Below are 17471 nucleotides of genomic sequence, written 5' to 3'. Positions count from 1 at the left end.
GCAATACGTGGGGTCTGTATTATCCCCCTCAAATCTCTGAATCCACTTCTCATTTGGGTTTGATGGTCCTAAATTTACTTTGAATATAACATTTGGCTCTTGCCACCATACCTAGTGCCAATTTTTCATAGCAGTAGTGACATTAATGCCAAGCTTCTGATACTCCTTGAGCAGTAAGTCCTCAAGGTGACAAGGGAACCAAGAGGTACCCACTACATTCTGATTGGCAGAAGACTCTCCAGGTCAGTATCATATTTTGTCATTTGGGCAAGAATTATGCCTCTGTGTCTCATGGCTTAGTCATAATTCCACTTTCTCCCATAGACTTGTCTTCTCTCTGTGGGGTTGGGTTGAGTTAGGTTAGGAACTGAAGCATCACCCCTTTTTTGTCCCCAGGTATGTGCATACGAACCCCTCTGTGTAGGCTCCATCTCCTGTGCATACCAACTGAAGTGTGAGTGACCTGAGCAATGAACTGTCCCACCAAGTAGTTAGGCGTATGTGTTTATTTGTTCTTCAACACATATTTTACCAAGTTTCTTTTTTTTTTTAATTTTTTTATTTATTTATGATAGTCACAGAGAGAGAGAGAGAGAGAGGCAGAGACACAGGCAGAGGGAGAAGCAGGCTCCATGCACTGGGAGCCCGATGTGGGATTTGATCCCGGGTCTCCAGGATCGCGCCCTGGGCCAAAGGTAGGCGCCAAACCGCTGCGCCACCCAGGGATCCCTATTTTACCAAGTTTCAATTTTATATCATGTACTTTTCCTTCAAGACATATTCATTTTGTGGAATTATGTATTTAGATTAACTAGGCCCTCCTCTCTATCAAGTTTTAAATAAAAATCTAACTGCATGAAATAGAAAATAGTAAATATTTTATATTCATTCAAAACAAAAATAAAATTTAATTTATTGCATTAGATTGTAAAAAAATATTTTTGGCAGCCCCCATAACATTATAAATATCATTAAGGTAGGAATCAAGCTGTGCCTGGTCACAGCTCTAGCATCTCCTCTCACTGTGACTAATGCGTTGATAGGAACTCAATAAATGTGTGTGGATTTGGATAGACTTCCCCAAGAAGAGTGGAGATAAAGCCCAAACTTAAAAGGGAAAGACTCTTAAAATGTGAATAACATCCAAAACATGTTAAAGTCTTCATTTGAAATCTAAACCCCTTCCTTTATTCAGTACTAATGCATGTCCTAATTCTAACATAAGAGTATCAATGAAAACCATGCTAAAATCAGAGCAAAAGAGAACTTCTTATTGACAGAAGATTATCAAAGGCTAGGTACACTGATGCTAGCTTGCAACTCCATGCACAGTAACCAAGTCACAATTTTGCAGATTTGACATATGCAAGCTATAGAATCCCTTCCTGCATATAGCACGAGAGGCCACCCTCCACATCTAGGTAACAGAAATGGCTCTATAACATGACTCCATCAAAATCCCAAAGCTTGGCTCACACCCATTACCCAGAGAACCACATAATTCAATGGAAGTTGATGAAAAGCCCCATTGTTGAGAAGTATATCCCTGCCCTTTTCAGGGTTCTCTCCTGCACTGTAATGAAGGAACCTTGATCAGAAGCAATAAGTCAAAGGAGACAATATTTCTTCCATCCCAGACTCCTTCAGTATGGCTAATCCAAGAACACGGATACACACACGTTCACATACACTCTGTATGTATGCATCACTGTTTCCTTGAGGGCAAAGAACAGTTGATCCAGAAATCAACAAAGAGGGGAGAGGAAGGGTCCATAGAGATGTATCTAACTAGCCAAACATTTTCCAAGTACGCCTGCATTTGAGGAAGCTGATCAAAGGTATTTTGCACTGAGATCCAGGTATCCAATGAGAGGTGGCATCTGTCTCTGGAGACTTGCTTAAGACGGATGTTCTCTGGACCACTAATGAGCACCTAATGAGCCTATAGACTTTCAATGCGATAACTCCGCTTCCTGGAGAAATCCAATGCGAGAACCTGAAGGCACAGGATGGATGGCAAAGGGCCTAATCAGTCTTAAGAACTCAACAAAACCGATTTGGAAGGCATTCATTTGAGAGGACTGCTAGGCAGAAGTAGTGTCTGCGTGTTACAGAAGATAATTAAATCTGTTTTAAACAGCTGTAAGAATAAAGAGATGCAATTCGCTGCATAATTTAAGACTTTTAAATTAAATCTGAGGCAAGGGACTAAAATTAAAACTTTGATCTGTATCTCATTGTCTTAATACTTCAATTTACATACAAAGACTGGAACTTAATAAGGAAAATTCATGATTATAACTTCTTCTGTGAGATTTAACTCTAAAACGTGAAGGCTGTGTCCTCATTAAATGAATTTCAATGATCTGTAATTTCACATACATTGAAAGACTTATGGCAGCATAAAAGTAACCACAATGTAATAACACTTCATAAATATTGCAGGATGCTACCAGCCGTCGGATGGTAGAGAAGATGACTCTTGATAAAATTTGCTGTGAGACCCTCATTTGTTGAATTCATAAAAGAATTTGACCTACTTTTTCATCTGGGAGAAAATCAGGGCTTTTAGAAACTACACAAAGAGTCCGCAAGCACTGTTCATCTAGGCAGGTATGAGTTTTCTAAGCCGGCCCAGATCTGACTCAGAACCCTCGGTCTTCCACACAAAGGAACGGGAGATGATTTCAATGAGCCGTGGAGACTTAAGAGCCTTTCTCATGTATTATTCCTTACTCCATTCAGCTTTATTCTCTTTGAGTCGAGCAAGGTAATTGAGCCACTTCATTTCTTCTCCCTGGCTGCTTCGGCTTACAAAGGAAAGAGGGAAATGAGGCGGGCAGTATAGGTTGTCTTTAGCCAGAGGCCTAGCAGCTGAAGTTCAGGTTGGCTTGGTGAGCAACTCTTCCTAAGGCTCTGCTTTTCCTTCCTCAGTTCTGGTCCACAAACATTGGCATTTTGCTCTTCTTTACAGTTTTAGGGAATGTGTGTTTGCGAAGGACTTCATTCTCCCTCCCTTGGTAAGCAAGGAGCGATACATGGCTTATTTCTGAGAGTTTCAGTTCAGTGCACATTCCAAGGACTGGGGGTCATCGTCTTCATATAGGAAATTAGTTTCAGATGGATTTGCAGTCTCTCGGCCTGTCTGTGTTAGGCCTGCAGCACTGGTGCCCCCCTTCCATCCATACGGGTGGCCACCACCCCAGAATGATAACTTCACCCAAACAAAACAATTTTTGCCCAAGTATGTGACTTCCTCAGATTTCTGGCTTTGCACTTTGCCCTTTGTTATCTTGTGACTCTGGGCCGTATCAGTTCATCCTTAGTGTGATCCACCATTTATGGGTGATAGAAAATTTCTGCCATCCACCCAACAGCATTTAAATGAGCTCTCCATCTTCACCTGAGAGCTGAGATTATTTTAACTGCCTTTATTCCATGCTGGAATATGAGTGTATCTTCAATAATACCCATAACACGGATAGTAGAATTATAAAAACAGATGGTCACCTACACTAGATTTGATGATTAGGATCATGATCATTCTGCCTATCTTTATAAGTAAAGAAATTGAGGTTTAAATATAAATTGAATTTCAAAGGGCACATAACTCCCAGCTTACTACCTGACTTCTGGAGGGCACTGCCATGTACAATACCTCTGTAGAGCTCTGTAAAGTCACTGAGACCTCTCAAGAACCTAATAATTTGGAAAAGTGATGAAGTAACATCCAGGGTAAGAAATCATATATCCATTTCATAGATAAGATCTTATGACTTGGTTAAGTCTAGCAAGTGATGCTAGATATAAAAGTTCAGAGAGCTGTTTAGAAATTTTGAAAGCATGACCTGACAGTGTTGTTTGTGTGTGTGTGCATGTTCATATGCTTCTCATCTATTAATGTGGTATTTACCAATCTAACGGTGATCTCTCTGGATGGTAGGCTTATGAGTACTTTGAATTTCCTTTTTCCTCATTTTATGTGTTTCTTATATTCTCTTTATAAATTCTCCATGGCTTTCTCTTTTTTCTTCTTTCTTCTAATTGACCTTACATATTTCCATTACATATCTTACTAGTAGGAAAAACTTATTGCATAGGTTTATTCCTAAAGCAATCCTCCTTCTTTTCTTTTTTTAAAAAAGCATAATCTTATTCTTATTACACACCTGAATGCTTTACCTTTACAGTGATTTTTGAAGACATTCAAAAACATCTTTATAGTTTTTATTATTTGGTGGCACCATAGTTTTCATACCAAATCCTGCTGAGCTAATTCATAAAGTCACTATGTAGTGGTAACAGTATAGTAATGTCCTTTATTACCTAAAAAGTGTTTTCAAAACATAATGGGTCAAAGTTCTGACCTCTCTCTACCACACTGTCTAGATAGAGTAAAGAGACCTCAGCTTACAATTATTTATCTGCTTCACAAGCCAAATGTTCCTCCAGCCTTATGGGTTCTGTCCCATTCTAAGCCAGACACCTAGTACGGAAGACATAAAAAAGGAATGTGGAAATTTGCTCTTCATTCAAACACATGGTGGTGTGGCTCATTTGCAAGTGAAGGATTAAACCATTTTGTGATGATTCTTCAGTTGGAAATTCTTGGTCTGAGCATTAGATGCAGAAGTTTTTGGATATTTAATGAGGCAAGTCTCAAGGCTCAGAGTCCTCATGGAAGGGCTGAGCCATCTGCATTTCATCCTAGAGAAAGTAAAATACAGAACCAGGCAAGTGGTTTGGTAGATCCATAGTCTGGTCTTCTGACATCGCTGACCTTGTCAGACATGAATTCTCTGGTGAAATCTAAAACCCCAAGTATGCCTAATTCTGGGAAATGAACAAGGGGTAGTGGAAGGGGAAGTGGGCGGGGGTTGGGGTGACTGGGTGATGGGCACTGAGAGGGGCACTTGGCGGGATGAGCACTGGGTCTTATGCTATATGTTGGCAAATTGAACTCCAATAAAAAAATTAAAAAAATAAATAAAAAATAAAACCCCATGTATGCACTACCATCCTCACTGTTGTGAATATTCTTCCTCCCAGTCAGAGCATCCAAGCCCACTGCTGCCTTTTTTTGTAAGAGGCAGGGGGGTTGGCATCTTCAGAGAGGCACCTATGCTATAGATAACTGTCTCTGAATAGACAAGGAGAGAGACTGACTCTTTAATTTGTAATTATGCCAATATCTAAGTATCTTGGGACTCTGTCCAGAGCTCAGTTTTGAAGCTGAAGAGAAGCTCATCGAGCATGAATTGAACCAAATATTCAGGAAATACTTTCCCAGCTTATCTAGTGAGGCAGCCTTAGCTTTCAACAATGGTAGCACCTCTTGAAAAGGATACCAGAGAGACCCAGGACTTGCTTAGGAACAGAAGATAGGGCATTTGCAGCTACTTTTTGTCATAGACTGGTGTTGTCTATGCTGGAAGCACTCAGTTTACCATTGTAAAAGGACAGGCTTGACACAGTTACAGCAGTTGATTCTTGGTTATAGTCCTCTCACTCTGTTGAGCATTCACATGGGCAGGGTCTTTACAAACAAGTTTTGCAGCTAACAGTATTTTATAGAGCCTGGCATATTACACTGGGCTCCTCTTTTATCGCTACTTAATGAAGAATTTAATCCATGTTGGCATTCCTCTAAAGGGTTTTGGTTACTGAAGCTTATAAAAGTTTTCTGGTTTCACATATGAGTGAATCCATTCTTTAAGAGCTCCCACTGGGAATGAGGACAATAAAATAGGAGTGCTGAACTTGGAGTTAGGGAGAACTTGGTTCAAACTAATCTTGTGACTGGGCAAATTTTAGCAATCTTTTAGGGTTAAGATTAAATGAGATACTATCTAGAGAGCAGTTAATATTTCTGCCACAGTCAACTTTCAGGAAATGTTCTCTATCTTTTCCCGTAGTGACCACCAGGGGATGTTCTAGAACAATCCTACTTGCATACTTTATATCAGAAGTCATATGCCGTAGGTCGGCCTTACTGAAAAGCACAAGGTGGATAGCACTTCTCCCCCTGAACTTATTTCTACCAGCTGATGAAATCTCTTCTTTGAAAGCCAGAGCTCATTGTACTGTAGTGATCTCCTTTCCTCTTTCTTGTCAAGACTCCACTAACCTGAGTCTAAACTAAGTAAATGTACCTGGAGTAGGGTATGCAAAGCATAGGTGGGTTATTTTCACTTCATGCTCCCCACTCTGCTAAATATTTTTACTCTTAAGAAAGAAAGTGCTGAGGCACACCTGGGTGGCTCAGCAGTTGAGCCTCTGCCTGTGGCTCAGAGTGTGATCCCAGGGTTTGGGATCGAGTCCCACATTGGACTCCCTGCATGGAGCCTCCTTCTCCTTCTGCCTGTGTCTCTGCTTCTCTCTCTGTGTCTCTCATGAATAAATAAATAAAACCTTTAAAAAAAGAAAAAAGAAAGGGCTGAAATATCTGATTTTTGTTTCTGTCATTCAATGCTGCTTAATCATTTTTTTTTAAATCTTACTTTGTGGTCAAAAAAGCATTAAAAAGAAAAATCTAAAACCAAAGTTGGTTGTATTCCCTCATCAATCTGCTATCAATCTGTGTTACTTCTGGTTATTTCTCGTATACTTAATCAATATTTAAATATTGACAGAAATGGTAGAAATAGAATGTGTTTTGCAATGTTCCTTGCATCTTATTGTATTCCACCCAACACCACCTCCTCCTTTTAAAATTGGTGAACTCTCTAGTTCCCCTCATTTCCCCCCTCCCTCTTTTAATCCTACATGCTGTCTCTCACTGCCCCTCACTTCACTTCACCCCCCATCCCGGGGGAGTCAGTGTTAACAGACTGGGTTACATTTGCCAGCACTTTTAGGCTCATACAAACACACACACACAGTGCATATATTGTTATCTGTTGTGGTTTTGTTTTTGACAAAAAAAAAAAAATGGATTTCTACAATGTAGTTTTTGCTACGTGAACTTTAAGATCACTTTCAAGACTGAATTCCAGTGAAGTCTGAGGCAAGCCTGAGCTTTGCCAGACCCAGACTCTGACGTTCCTATCTGCAGTGAGTCTATAATGCCTTCAGGAATGTCTCGGAGTCTCATTTTTGGATGAGGCTGCCAGTGTTGAGTTACTGTAGCATTTGTTTTCCCATTTTTCTCCCAAGCCACATTGCAAGAACTGATAGGTTCACACACCTTCCATTCCTCAGGTTAATCTTGGCTCCTTAGTGGCCACTTGATATATTTGTTTTTCTATTACCGAAGTCAGTGCTGCCCTTGGAGAATCCCCATATGGATTTCATGTGGCTTTTGTGCTTTTCTTGGGCACATCTTTTGAGCTAATATTCTCAGTTCTATATCTATATCAGGGCAGGTGACAAAAGGGCAGTAGGTCTAAAAAATTTTATATGACAGTTTAGATATTTGCCAGCCTAGGTGCCATTTTGGGAATGATGACTTGTGATTTATTAAAGTAACTCTCAATTATACAGCACGTTTTCCTGACTACTGAATTATGAATACCTGTTGTTCCCCATATTCTCTGTCTTCCTTATGGCTTGAACACAATACTGCTTCACTAGAGGGAAGACCTCAGAATGCAGTATGGCCTTCATGCCAATCCATCTTTCCACTTCTAAACAAAGCTGTTGTGAGAGGCGGAAAGAGTCAAAACCAGGGATGGAGTCTAACAAGAAAAGAAAGTGATACTTTGCTTTTGTTCTCACCTTTAACTCTGAAAGGTATTACAAGTAACTTTTAATTAAAGAAGCTCACCAAGGACCGAGCTGCATGGACAAAGTTAAACCACAGATCATCTTAAACTTTTCCTTCAGCCTCACAGGATGCCTCAGCGGACTGCTGGCATCCTGCTTAACCTGCCTTTGTCCCAGTTCTCCTGGGGGAGCAACCAAAAGCACATCTGCTCTTGCTATCTCCCTGGAGTCCTAACAGCCAACTGAGATAATATATAAGAAATATAAGAAAGCACTTGGATGAACAAGCAGACATACTTATTCAAAATCTACTGAATGGGAAAGAGTGACCTGCAGGCACCGTGTTAGGTACTGAGGATACACCTAGGAAGGACACATCTCAGCACCCAGGAGTTTATACAAACTACTCGGGTACTAGTCAGCAACTTGTTTTCCTGCAGAAGTTAACGAACCTTGACTACATGCATTGTGGAACTTTTGTTTGTAGTTATGCACCAGTCACTTAAAAACGAGTTTAGTTCTTTCATTCTTTCTTCATTAATGCCCCCTTCACACTTAGCATCCTAAAACATCCTACAGAAGTGTTGCCCCCACATCAAAATGGAATGTGGTCACATCAGCCTGTGTTGAGTGGTCTTCATCTTCAGATGGATTAAATGATGAGAAAACCTAATATTTTACAATCTGATCCCAAGGGGCAAAACCTGTGGTGCAACCCAGCATCTGCTGTGGACCTTCTCAGACCACAGCAGGACCAACCCGAGATCTTCCCCAGAGGCCCTGAGGAAAAGGGGCGTCTTGGGTGGTAGCTGGGCATCAGTACGTTTTCTTTTAATTTCTATAAGAGGTGCTGATATCAAATCCTGAGATTCATTGGTTTCAAAACCAATAAACTATGGGAGTTAATTTTGACAGGAAGGTACGTATAATTTCCTGTTGCAACTCATATTTCAATCTACCATCATCTACCCTGAACTACCCCTAATTAGCTTCCCAGAATACTTGGGCCTCCTTCCAATTCACCCTCCATATTGTAACCAGAGTGATCTTTTTGAATTAAAAACATCATCATGCCATCTTCTGCTAAATCTCTGCTTAAAATACTTTAATGGCTTCCTACTGCTCTTAGGAAGAAAATGAAAATCAGAAACTCAGCCACGATTCCTAAAATGTCATTTTCTCCCCTTCAGTCTGATTTCATAACCTGTTCCCACGGTGTCTTTATCTTCAGCTTCCTATGACTGTACTATCCCCCTTTTGCCATAGGTCCTTTGCACATCTGATTCCCTCTGTCACCATTGCCTGAACTCCTTACCTTCATCTCACTCACTTGTGTCCTTTGTTTGATTAAGTTATTTCTTTCCTTAAGATCATCTCAGCTCAGATATAACTTCTGGGAAACTTTCCTTGAAGTTCTCAATCAGATCATGTTTTTAGCTCTCTGCCTTTCCCTACTGTGCAACTTACAATACCGTGTTCTTTCTTTCATATCATCCCCTGTAAAAACATTTTATTTATCTGTGATTATTTCATCTGTCTCACTTAGTAGTCTAGAAGCTCATGAAAGCCCAGACCATATCTGTTTTGCTTGGTTTGTTATAATTTACTTGCCATCATTTTCCCATGTCATGCCTGACATAAGATAGACACTCAATAAATATCTGCCAGTTGGCTGATTGGTTGGTTGGTTGGTTGGTTGGTTGGATGAATGAATGACCAGAAATCCATGGTGATCTAGGACTTAGGCTCTCTTGCCTTTGCTCTCCTTCCTATTCTCTGAAAGGAGTTGCCATCCCTGTTTCAGATGATAATTACAGCCCAAAGAAGTCAGAGGCTGATGACTGATGAGCCCAAAAAAGATGCATTGACAGCCGTGTTAGGCTTGTGAAGCACCTGAGAGCTTCTGAAGGCAAAAGCATGACATCTAGTTTGTTTCACTTGAGTGGGCAAAGCTGCAACAGCAGGGATGAAATCCTCTGCCTTGGCCCCTTGATGCTTTTGTCTCCTGTGCAGAGTAGCAAGCCCAGGGGCCTGTATTCACATCAACAGAGCTTCCTAATACCTGACCGACTCTAAAAGCATGACTCCTCTGAAGGCAGCTCTACTGCTAGAGCAGTCCCAACATTGTGACTGCTACATACACGGGGAACCTTGTCAGGATGGATAATGAGGAATACTGTCAGGCCAGAGAGAATAGCATGACACACAGTGGACATCCAGACAGAGCTTGGGAGGAGTTTTAGGTAGTGGAAAGAGATCGAAGTCCAGGCCCACCAAAGCAGACTGGTGAATACCAGACAGAAAAAGCCAGGCAGGGAGACTTGAGGGCAGCCCCAGCCAGACTTTCCCCAGGTGTGTGGGTAGCTGCTGTCACTCGTGGGGACTGACCTGTGAGCCTCCCCTCTGTGCTCTTGCCCATGGTGACCCTTATGTCATGTCTGCTCTCTATTTCTCAGTATCTCTCTCTTTGCCCCTCCCTGCCTCCTTCCCTCCCTCTTTCCCCTTCCTCCTCCCTCCCTTTCTCCCTCTCCCTCCCCCTCTCTCCTCCCTATCCTCTCTCCCTCCCTCACTGCCTCCCTTTCTCCCTCTCCCTCTCTCCCTTTTTCTCCTTCCCTCTTCACTACCCGCCCCTCTCTCAGAAATTATATTGCTTGTTTTATTCCATGGCTAACCCAGGTAGTTATTCCTGTATTTTGCTCAGATACTCATCCCAAAACATGCGAGTAGATTTTAAGGTGGTTTCTTCCTCTGTGCCTGTACCTGGGTTTGGCTGGCAGCAGCTCTGTGGACAATCTAGAAAACAGGGGAGAACTGACCAGACATGGCACCGAGAAATTGACCAGTCTGATTTGTGCAAATGAAGGACAAGTCAGAAAGAATGGTTGACATTTATGTTTATTGGTGAAGGGAATTCAAATAATTACACAAAGTCTGGGCTTGTGGATCATTGCTCTTATAGTTCTGAATGGAGTTTCTTTGTCCACCGGACACGTCCTCCCAGAGAGTTGGCCCCTGAGTACACTCCCCTACCCCCCGCCCCCCCCCCCCCACACACACACAATGCTTGGCTGGGCATAGATCAGAAGAGTAGGTCACAGAGATTCATAGAATTTGAACTGCTTTTCCTTTCCCTGTGAATTAATCTTTTAAATGTCAGCATTTTAAACTTGGCCTTTTCAAAAAATATGATACCATATGAACCTTACTTAATCGAAAATACTTTTTTTACTTCAAAGGGTTTTTTTTTTTTTTGTATGTGTGTATATATGTATGTTTTTAGGGCTTTTTCCTCCTAAGAATGGGAAAAGCTAACAAAACAAGAGGAACTTGATAAAGGATGGGCTGCATGAGAAGGAAGCTGGTTTCTTTAGGAATCTCTGTTATTCCAAAAGTGTTCTTCTTACAGGTGTGGGATTTTGGAAAGCCGACTTTTATCCTTCTTCTCCTTGCCTCCCATGGGAGGCAATTTAGAATTGTATGATTCCAGTCCCACTGTAAAAGGAATATGGCACGCCTTTTATACAGTTGCATGGTTTTGACAGTCATTTTTTTGATCCAGATTTTTACAGATGACTAATTAACTCACATGTTGTATAACAAACCTTTGAGTTAAGACATCTATGCCCATTTCATAGATGAGGTAACTGAGACCCAAGGAGTCTGCATGAAGTCATATGGCTTGTTAATGGCACCCTGGGATTCAAGCCTGGAGGAGCCATCTGTGCTTTATCCATCTATAATGAATGAAATGCATGTCCAGAGAGATGGATTCACATCTAGGTCTGCTGCTGACTAGCTGTATTAACTTTGATAATTAAATCTCTCCATACTAAAAAAATAAATAAATACATAAATCTTTCCATACTTCAGTTTCTCTACCTATAAAATGGGCAAGCATTGCCTATTTTTCTCTCCCCACTAAGATTCCATGAAGAATAGAATGATAACATTTTGATTGCACAAAATACCGAAGTATAAAAGAATTAACCATCATTGTCTTAAATAATGATAGGGTTGAGTCCAATGTCATATCAGGTGTGAGGCAAGGTGTCTTTTATATTTCCTCTAACATGGTTAGGGAACCAGAAATAAGAATGGGATTCAGGAGTCCTGAACATATGGGAAGGGGTCTATGACCATGTAAGGGAGGCTTAATCTCTAAAGCTGTGTGTGGACACCTTTTATTCATGTGAATGATAACAGTATAAACAGATGCCTCAGGGAAGTTGAATATCAAATTGGAGCTGATTATCAAACACTTAGTTTTCCAAACCTTGAAACTTTCGGATGTCGGTGCCCTTCACGTTTGGAGAACATCCATGTTGGTGAGCTCCTGTCTGCCAGGGACTGTCACAGAGATTCTGTCAGAGGCAGACAGATGCTCCCAGCTGTCAGAGGGAGCCAGAGTCTGCCATTAGCCCTGAGCCAGGGAGCAGAACAAGCCCCAGCCTCTGGAGGGAGGCAGCCAGCACCAACTCCCCTTCTCTGATGGTGGGCTGTTTTTCAGGGTGACGTCCAGAGGACACTCATCCAAGTGGACTTTGGTGATGGCATCGCAGTGTCTTATGTCAACCTCAGCTCCATGGAAGACGGGATCAAACACGTCTATCACAACGTGGGCATTTTCCGAGTGACCGTGCAGGTGGACAACAGTCTGGGCTCTGACAGCGCCGTCCTGTACTTACATGTAACTTGTATGTTATTACTGTTGTTGGTTTATGACATATTTAAAATATTGCGTCCTTTTAAAGTATAACCCAAAGTTTCATGTCTAGAAGCAGCTCACCAGTTATCTCTAAGGAGATGGGGAAGGAGAAAAAGAGAGCCAAGTGGGGAGAAAGTACAAAGAAAGTCAGGGAGTGGAACTTGAATAATCCTAGAATTTGTGTTGCTTGAAATTATGCACGCTGTACGTACTGTGCCTTTTCCAGGGGGCCTCCGAGACTGCATACCTGGGTCTGCGGGCTGGGCCAGAGCAGCTTGCTGAGCTCTCTGATTGCATGTGAATTTGTCTTTTTTTTTTTTTTCTTAGTCAAAACCATTTGAAAACAATTTTCACATATGGCTCAATCTAATACAATGAGAATTAGCGCAAGCAATGGAATTTCTACCCATTTAGTTATTCTTCTCTTTTCATGATATATCTCACTGTTTATAACACTTCTAAAGACCTTTGCTCCTTTTTGTAAAGTATTTCCTGTTTGTTTGTTTTTTTTTTCAATCTGTAATGTTTGGTGTTAGAGGCAAGGTGATATTGAGAGAGGGAAAGAGCTGCATTTAGAAGTAATTCCAAGAAGTATTGAAGTGTTTGTCCCATCAAGGAATGTAAAGATGTACTAAATATGGGGAGATTGTGACAGCTTCTAAGTTCTGTGTAGTACAACTGTGTGCCACAAATGCCTCTTGTGGCAGGTGTGTGAATGTCCCCAAACAGGCTTAGGACTTGTTTCAGTTGCTACAGAAATGCTTTGCTTTGAAATAAAAGTAGCTATGTGAAGTGCCAGTGACCTAATGGATAGGGTGCTGGCCTTCTAAAATGAAAGTAGCTCCTTCTATGAATGGCCTTGTCCAAATTAATTCTAAATTCTAGACCAAGAGCATTAAGGCTGGGCCATATTCCATGCCTCTTACCTGCACACTGAACTGAGTATCAACTAGAATACCAACTAGAATCTTTTTTTCTTAAGCTACTGTGGTCCAGTGGGAGGACATGACTATTTAGGGAGTCCCTGAGCAATTGTTCATTACCGACAATTCCGGCAGTATTAGTGATTCTTGGTCTTTCTCTCCCACACATTCATGACAAAGGTGCTTTGAAGAAACACATCCTCCCTTCTTTAGGTTTAAACAAACCCTTACAAGATTCCCAACCTGCATGGTTCCTCCTACGTCTTTTCAGCTGATGTTTATTAAGCAATTACTATGTGCCGGGCCTTAAGCTAAGCAAGCTCTTTACCTGTATGATTTCACTTTTCAAAATAACCTGATGAAGAAGGCACTATTAGAAACCCTCCTATACCCAGAACAGTGGGCATCAGAGGGCTTGAATAATATATTTGAAATTGCAGCCTACAAAGCCAGGCTTTAGATTCAGGTTTGCCTGTCTCTTGATCACTAAGGTTGTTGTCAGTGATGGCACTTGTCTCCAGCAGCCTTGTCCCCTCCACTTTGCAGATTGTCCTAAAGGAGCATGAGCAACTTGCTATACAACTACATAGGTTCAGGGCACATTTCATAGGCTCCCTTCCTGCTGACACCATGGCTACCCTCACCTCCAGGCTGACCTGTATGGACTTTCTGGAGTTGTCTCTTCCTAAGAAATAATCTTCCTTACTAAGTAACGGTCAGCAAATCTATCAGAAATACATCACAAACATTGGTTATTGGTAGCAAAACTAACATAAACGCCAGTACATTTGCTGAGAATGGCCACCTACCTAGCAGCCTGTCATATCCTGACTTATTCTACAAGGGGGATTTTTGTTTGAGAGCTGCTCTCCTGAAGAATTACGGCGATTTTGCTCCATATCTTGCATATGTATGAAACATCTTCCACACTCTAACTGTATGTGAATACTGATTTCAAATTCAGCAGCTTTTTGGTCTCTGTTTCTCAGGCTCTCCCATAGATCATCCACACCTTGCCTTCCTGGTCACCCTTTGGATTCTTCCTCACCTGGAAAAATGATCATATCCCTTGAGGGCTAACACTCTACCCTGGCCCTCTGCTAGGTTTGCTCACCCCTGGGAAGGAAAACAGCACAAAGATCAGAGGTTGCTGAAGCCAGGACTTCTAAAAGAAATAAAGCTCTTTGTTCTTGTTTTTTTTTTTCCTCATTAGCCTAGTTGAGTGGCTCGGCAGTTTGACTTTCACCCTAGTAGCAGATGATCTATAATGGAAAGTTTTGTGTTCCGATTTAATTTTGTTAGCCTCATCTTGGGTTAAGTGTTTGGATAAGCATACTTCATATAATGGAACCCCTTCCTAAGCCTAACTTTGGGCCTAAGAATTAACTCTTTCGTACTAACTGTATCAAAGCAGGACTCCTTTGCCTCACCTGACACCTCTACCATGACAAGCATGTCTTTCAGATGGAGAAAGCAAAGATTGGAGAAGTACTTTCTCTTTGACACTGTTTTACACTTACAGGAAGTCAGAACAAGACTATAATTGATCAACATTCCCCCAGACCTCAAACCTGAAGAGGATCATGGCAACTTTTGGTGCCACAGTGTGGGGGGAGAGGGGTTTGGGTGGTCTTTTTAGAAAAAAAACAAACACTCGATTGAATTGGCAGTTGTTAGGTACAGATGCTAGCCTGGACTCCCAGCCAACTCACTCCATTTCTCTGAGCCTAGGTTTTCTCCCCTGGCATGTGAGGAACACACATCTTGTTTCTCAAAGGTTCTTTCCAGCAAAATATGCTGTGGTCTGTCAACTAGTAAAGCTTTCTTTTCCACCATCACAAAATAACATGTGTGTTTCTATTTAGTGGGTTCTGAGCAGCAGTTCTTGGTTCCCTTTGTGAAGCCTGCCCTCTGCCTCTCTCACCAATACCCCCTCCCTTTTGCTGCAATTCACCCCCAATGCCTGACTTGATGGCATGCTCTCTCTGTACTCTCCAGGTCAGAAAAGTGACTTCGTTCCAAATCAGAGGGTTTTTTAGTTTTGGTTTTGTTTTTTAATATGGGTTTGCAAAGGTTATCAGAAACAAATGGAGATGATGTGCCAGCTCTAATGTTTCCAAGAGTGGGCCAGCCTTTCTCACTGGGAGGCTGGGTAATCTGTTGTAGCCTGACATTTGGAAAGTCCTTGGGGATAGGATTTACTGTGCTCTGCTAGTTTGCAAACTAAGGAGACATGTGGTGCAGCCAGTGTTGCCTTTAGCTGGCGGGGCAGGGGGTAGAATTTAGAGGACATGCAGATTTCTGCTCAGAAAGCCACCCCACCTCAGCAAGTCTTGCAGAAAAAAGTCACTGAAAACTATGCAAATTTGCAGAATGGGAGATTTAAAAAAAAAAAAAAAAGATGATACGGATTTTCTAGTTCTTCCCATCTCTTCTCTCCAACTACCTCCCTACATAGGTAGATGTCTTTCTGTTTCTATCTTACGGTAAATGGATCATTTTCTTGATCAATTTTTGTGGCTTTACAACTTTTCATATGATTATTATATTGGCCAGAGAATGTCAGACTTGAGTTTTGTAAAATGTGGTTTAATGAGCCCCCTGCCCCAGAATCACATGATAAAAATGTAGTGTCCTATGCCTTCTCCCAGACCTGCTGAATTGGAATTCCTAGTAGTATGCATCATAATCTGCCTTGAACAGATTAGTATAATCCTTATGTATGTTGAAGTTTAAGGAACTCTGCTTTAGGACCTCATCTTTATTCTTTGAACTACTTTTATTTCTTCTAGACGCTCTTGAACATTTCAGACAATCAGCAATATAATGCATACACAATATTTAATTTGGTGGTCAAAGGAAGTCTCCAAAACAAATGGCAGAGCAGTCATTACAGTCCAGAGCAATCATTACTTGTGTGCATACACATGCGTGCACACACGCACAGACACACACACACACACACACACACACACACAATGTTCAGCCTCACAAACATCAGCTGCATCCTGTAGCACATTAAGGCTAAACAAGAAAAGAGGAGGGAGACCCAATTCACACAAGTATTTTCCCAGTTCCCTCACCCACCTAGTCAGGAAGATTCATATGGAGTGATGCAGCGCCACCTGCCGTCCCTTTTGTGCATCACAGGCACCTGTCTGATGGAGCCACATCTGCTGGCTTGTTCAGCTCTGGATTTAGTGCATCCAGCCAGCTGAGGGCCTCCAGGGGCTGGAGTTCCACTTCCACAACTCACTTAGTGCAGACTGCACCTTCTGCACATAGAAGAGATGCTTAAAAGATAGGCTTTTGGGCATCAGGAACTAGATGTGTTAAACACATGAAAATTAAATGACTACAAGAGGACAAGGTGGGAATATGAAAAGTAAATCGCACATATTTGAATGAACGTGTAATGTACAAACATGCAAGAATGATTTCATACGAGCACACATATGCATCCTTCAGGGCCTACAAGCCGATATGCTGTGTGTCCTGAATCCTTCTTAGATCTCATTGGCTTCCACTCTTTCCCTCCATTTCTCCCCTGCAGCATCTTGGGCTTTCTTGCTGTTCAAACTTCCTCTGCAAGATCTTTGCACTTGCTCTACCCTCATCCTGGAGCATCACAGATAGTATGTGGTGAACTCCTTCAGTTTATTCAGGTCACTGCTCAAATGTCATTCCTTCTGAGAGACAAAAATAGCACCTACCTCTGCTCTATGTGTTTAGTGCCTGCCTCCCTCCCTCAATAATACATAACCTCCACCAAGTACCAGGTGTCTCGAGCACCTAGAGTGCTGCCCGACATGTGGCAACACTCCAAAACTATTGAATGAATTAATGACCACATTTCACTGAAAAGATCCCATTTTTGTTATTAACAGGACACACTGGCACCACTCTTATTTTGATGTTCTGACTTTAAAAAATATTAAATACTCATGTGAGAGAGACAAAAATGCTGAACCCCTTTAGAATGGAACTGGCATGTCTAAGAGAGCTTATCTAGTCCTTGCATTCTAGCGGAGTCATTCACTCAGATCAGGGGAGACAGGAAGGACATTCCAGAAGCCTGGTCACTGGAGCGGAGACTGAAGGCTGGCAGGTGCCCTCAGAGAGGTGTCTAAGCCAAGACT

The 17471-nt window shown here is 41.7% G+C and overlaps 1 protein-coding gene across 5 annotated transcripts in view; it reads left to right on the top strand.

Annotated features, from left to right (window-relative positions):
* SORCS1 (sortilin related VPS10 domain containing receptor 1) overlaps nucleotides 1-17471 on the top strand; it is a 495737-nt gene that overhangs the window by 432026 nt on the left and 46240 nt on the right. For all 5 annotated transcript variants that reach the window (XM_072739948.1, XM_072739950.1, XM_072739949.1 and 2 more), the window contains exon 19: nucleotides 12212-12398. In XM_072739948.1, coding sequence (XP_072596049.1) covers nucleotides 12212-12398 — 187 coding nt within the window. The remainder of the gene's footprint in view (nucleotides 1-12211; nucleotides 12399-17471) is intronic.

Source organism: Vulpes vulpes, chromosome 15 (genome assembly GCF_048418805.1).
Source record: "Vulpes vulpes isolate BD-2025 chromosome 15, VulVul3, whole genome shotgun sequence".
Lineage (NCBI taxonomy): Eukaryota > Metazoa > Chordata > Mammalia > Carnivora > Canidae > Vulpes > Vulpes vulpes.
Note: the sequence above shows the minus strand (reverse complement) of the source record. Positions and strands in the feature narration are given on the sequence as shown.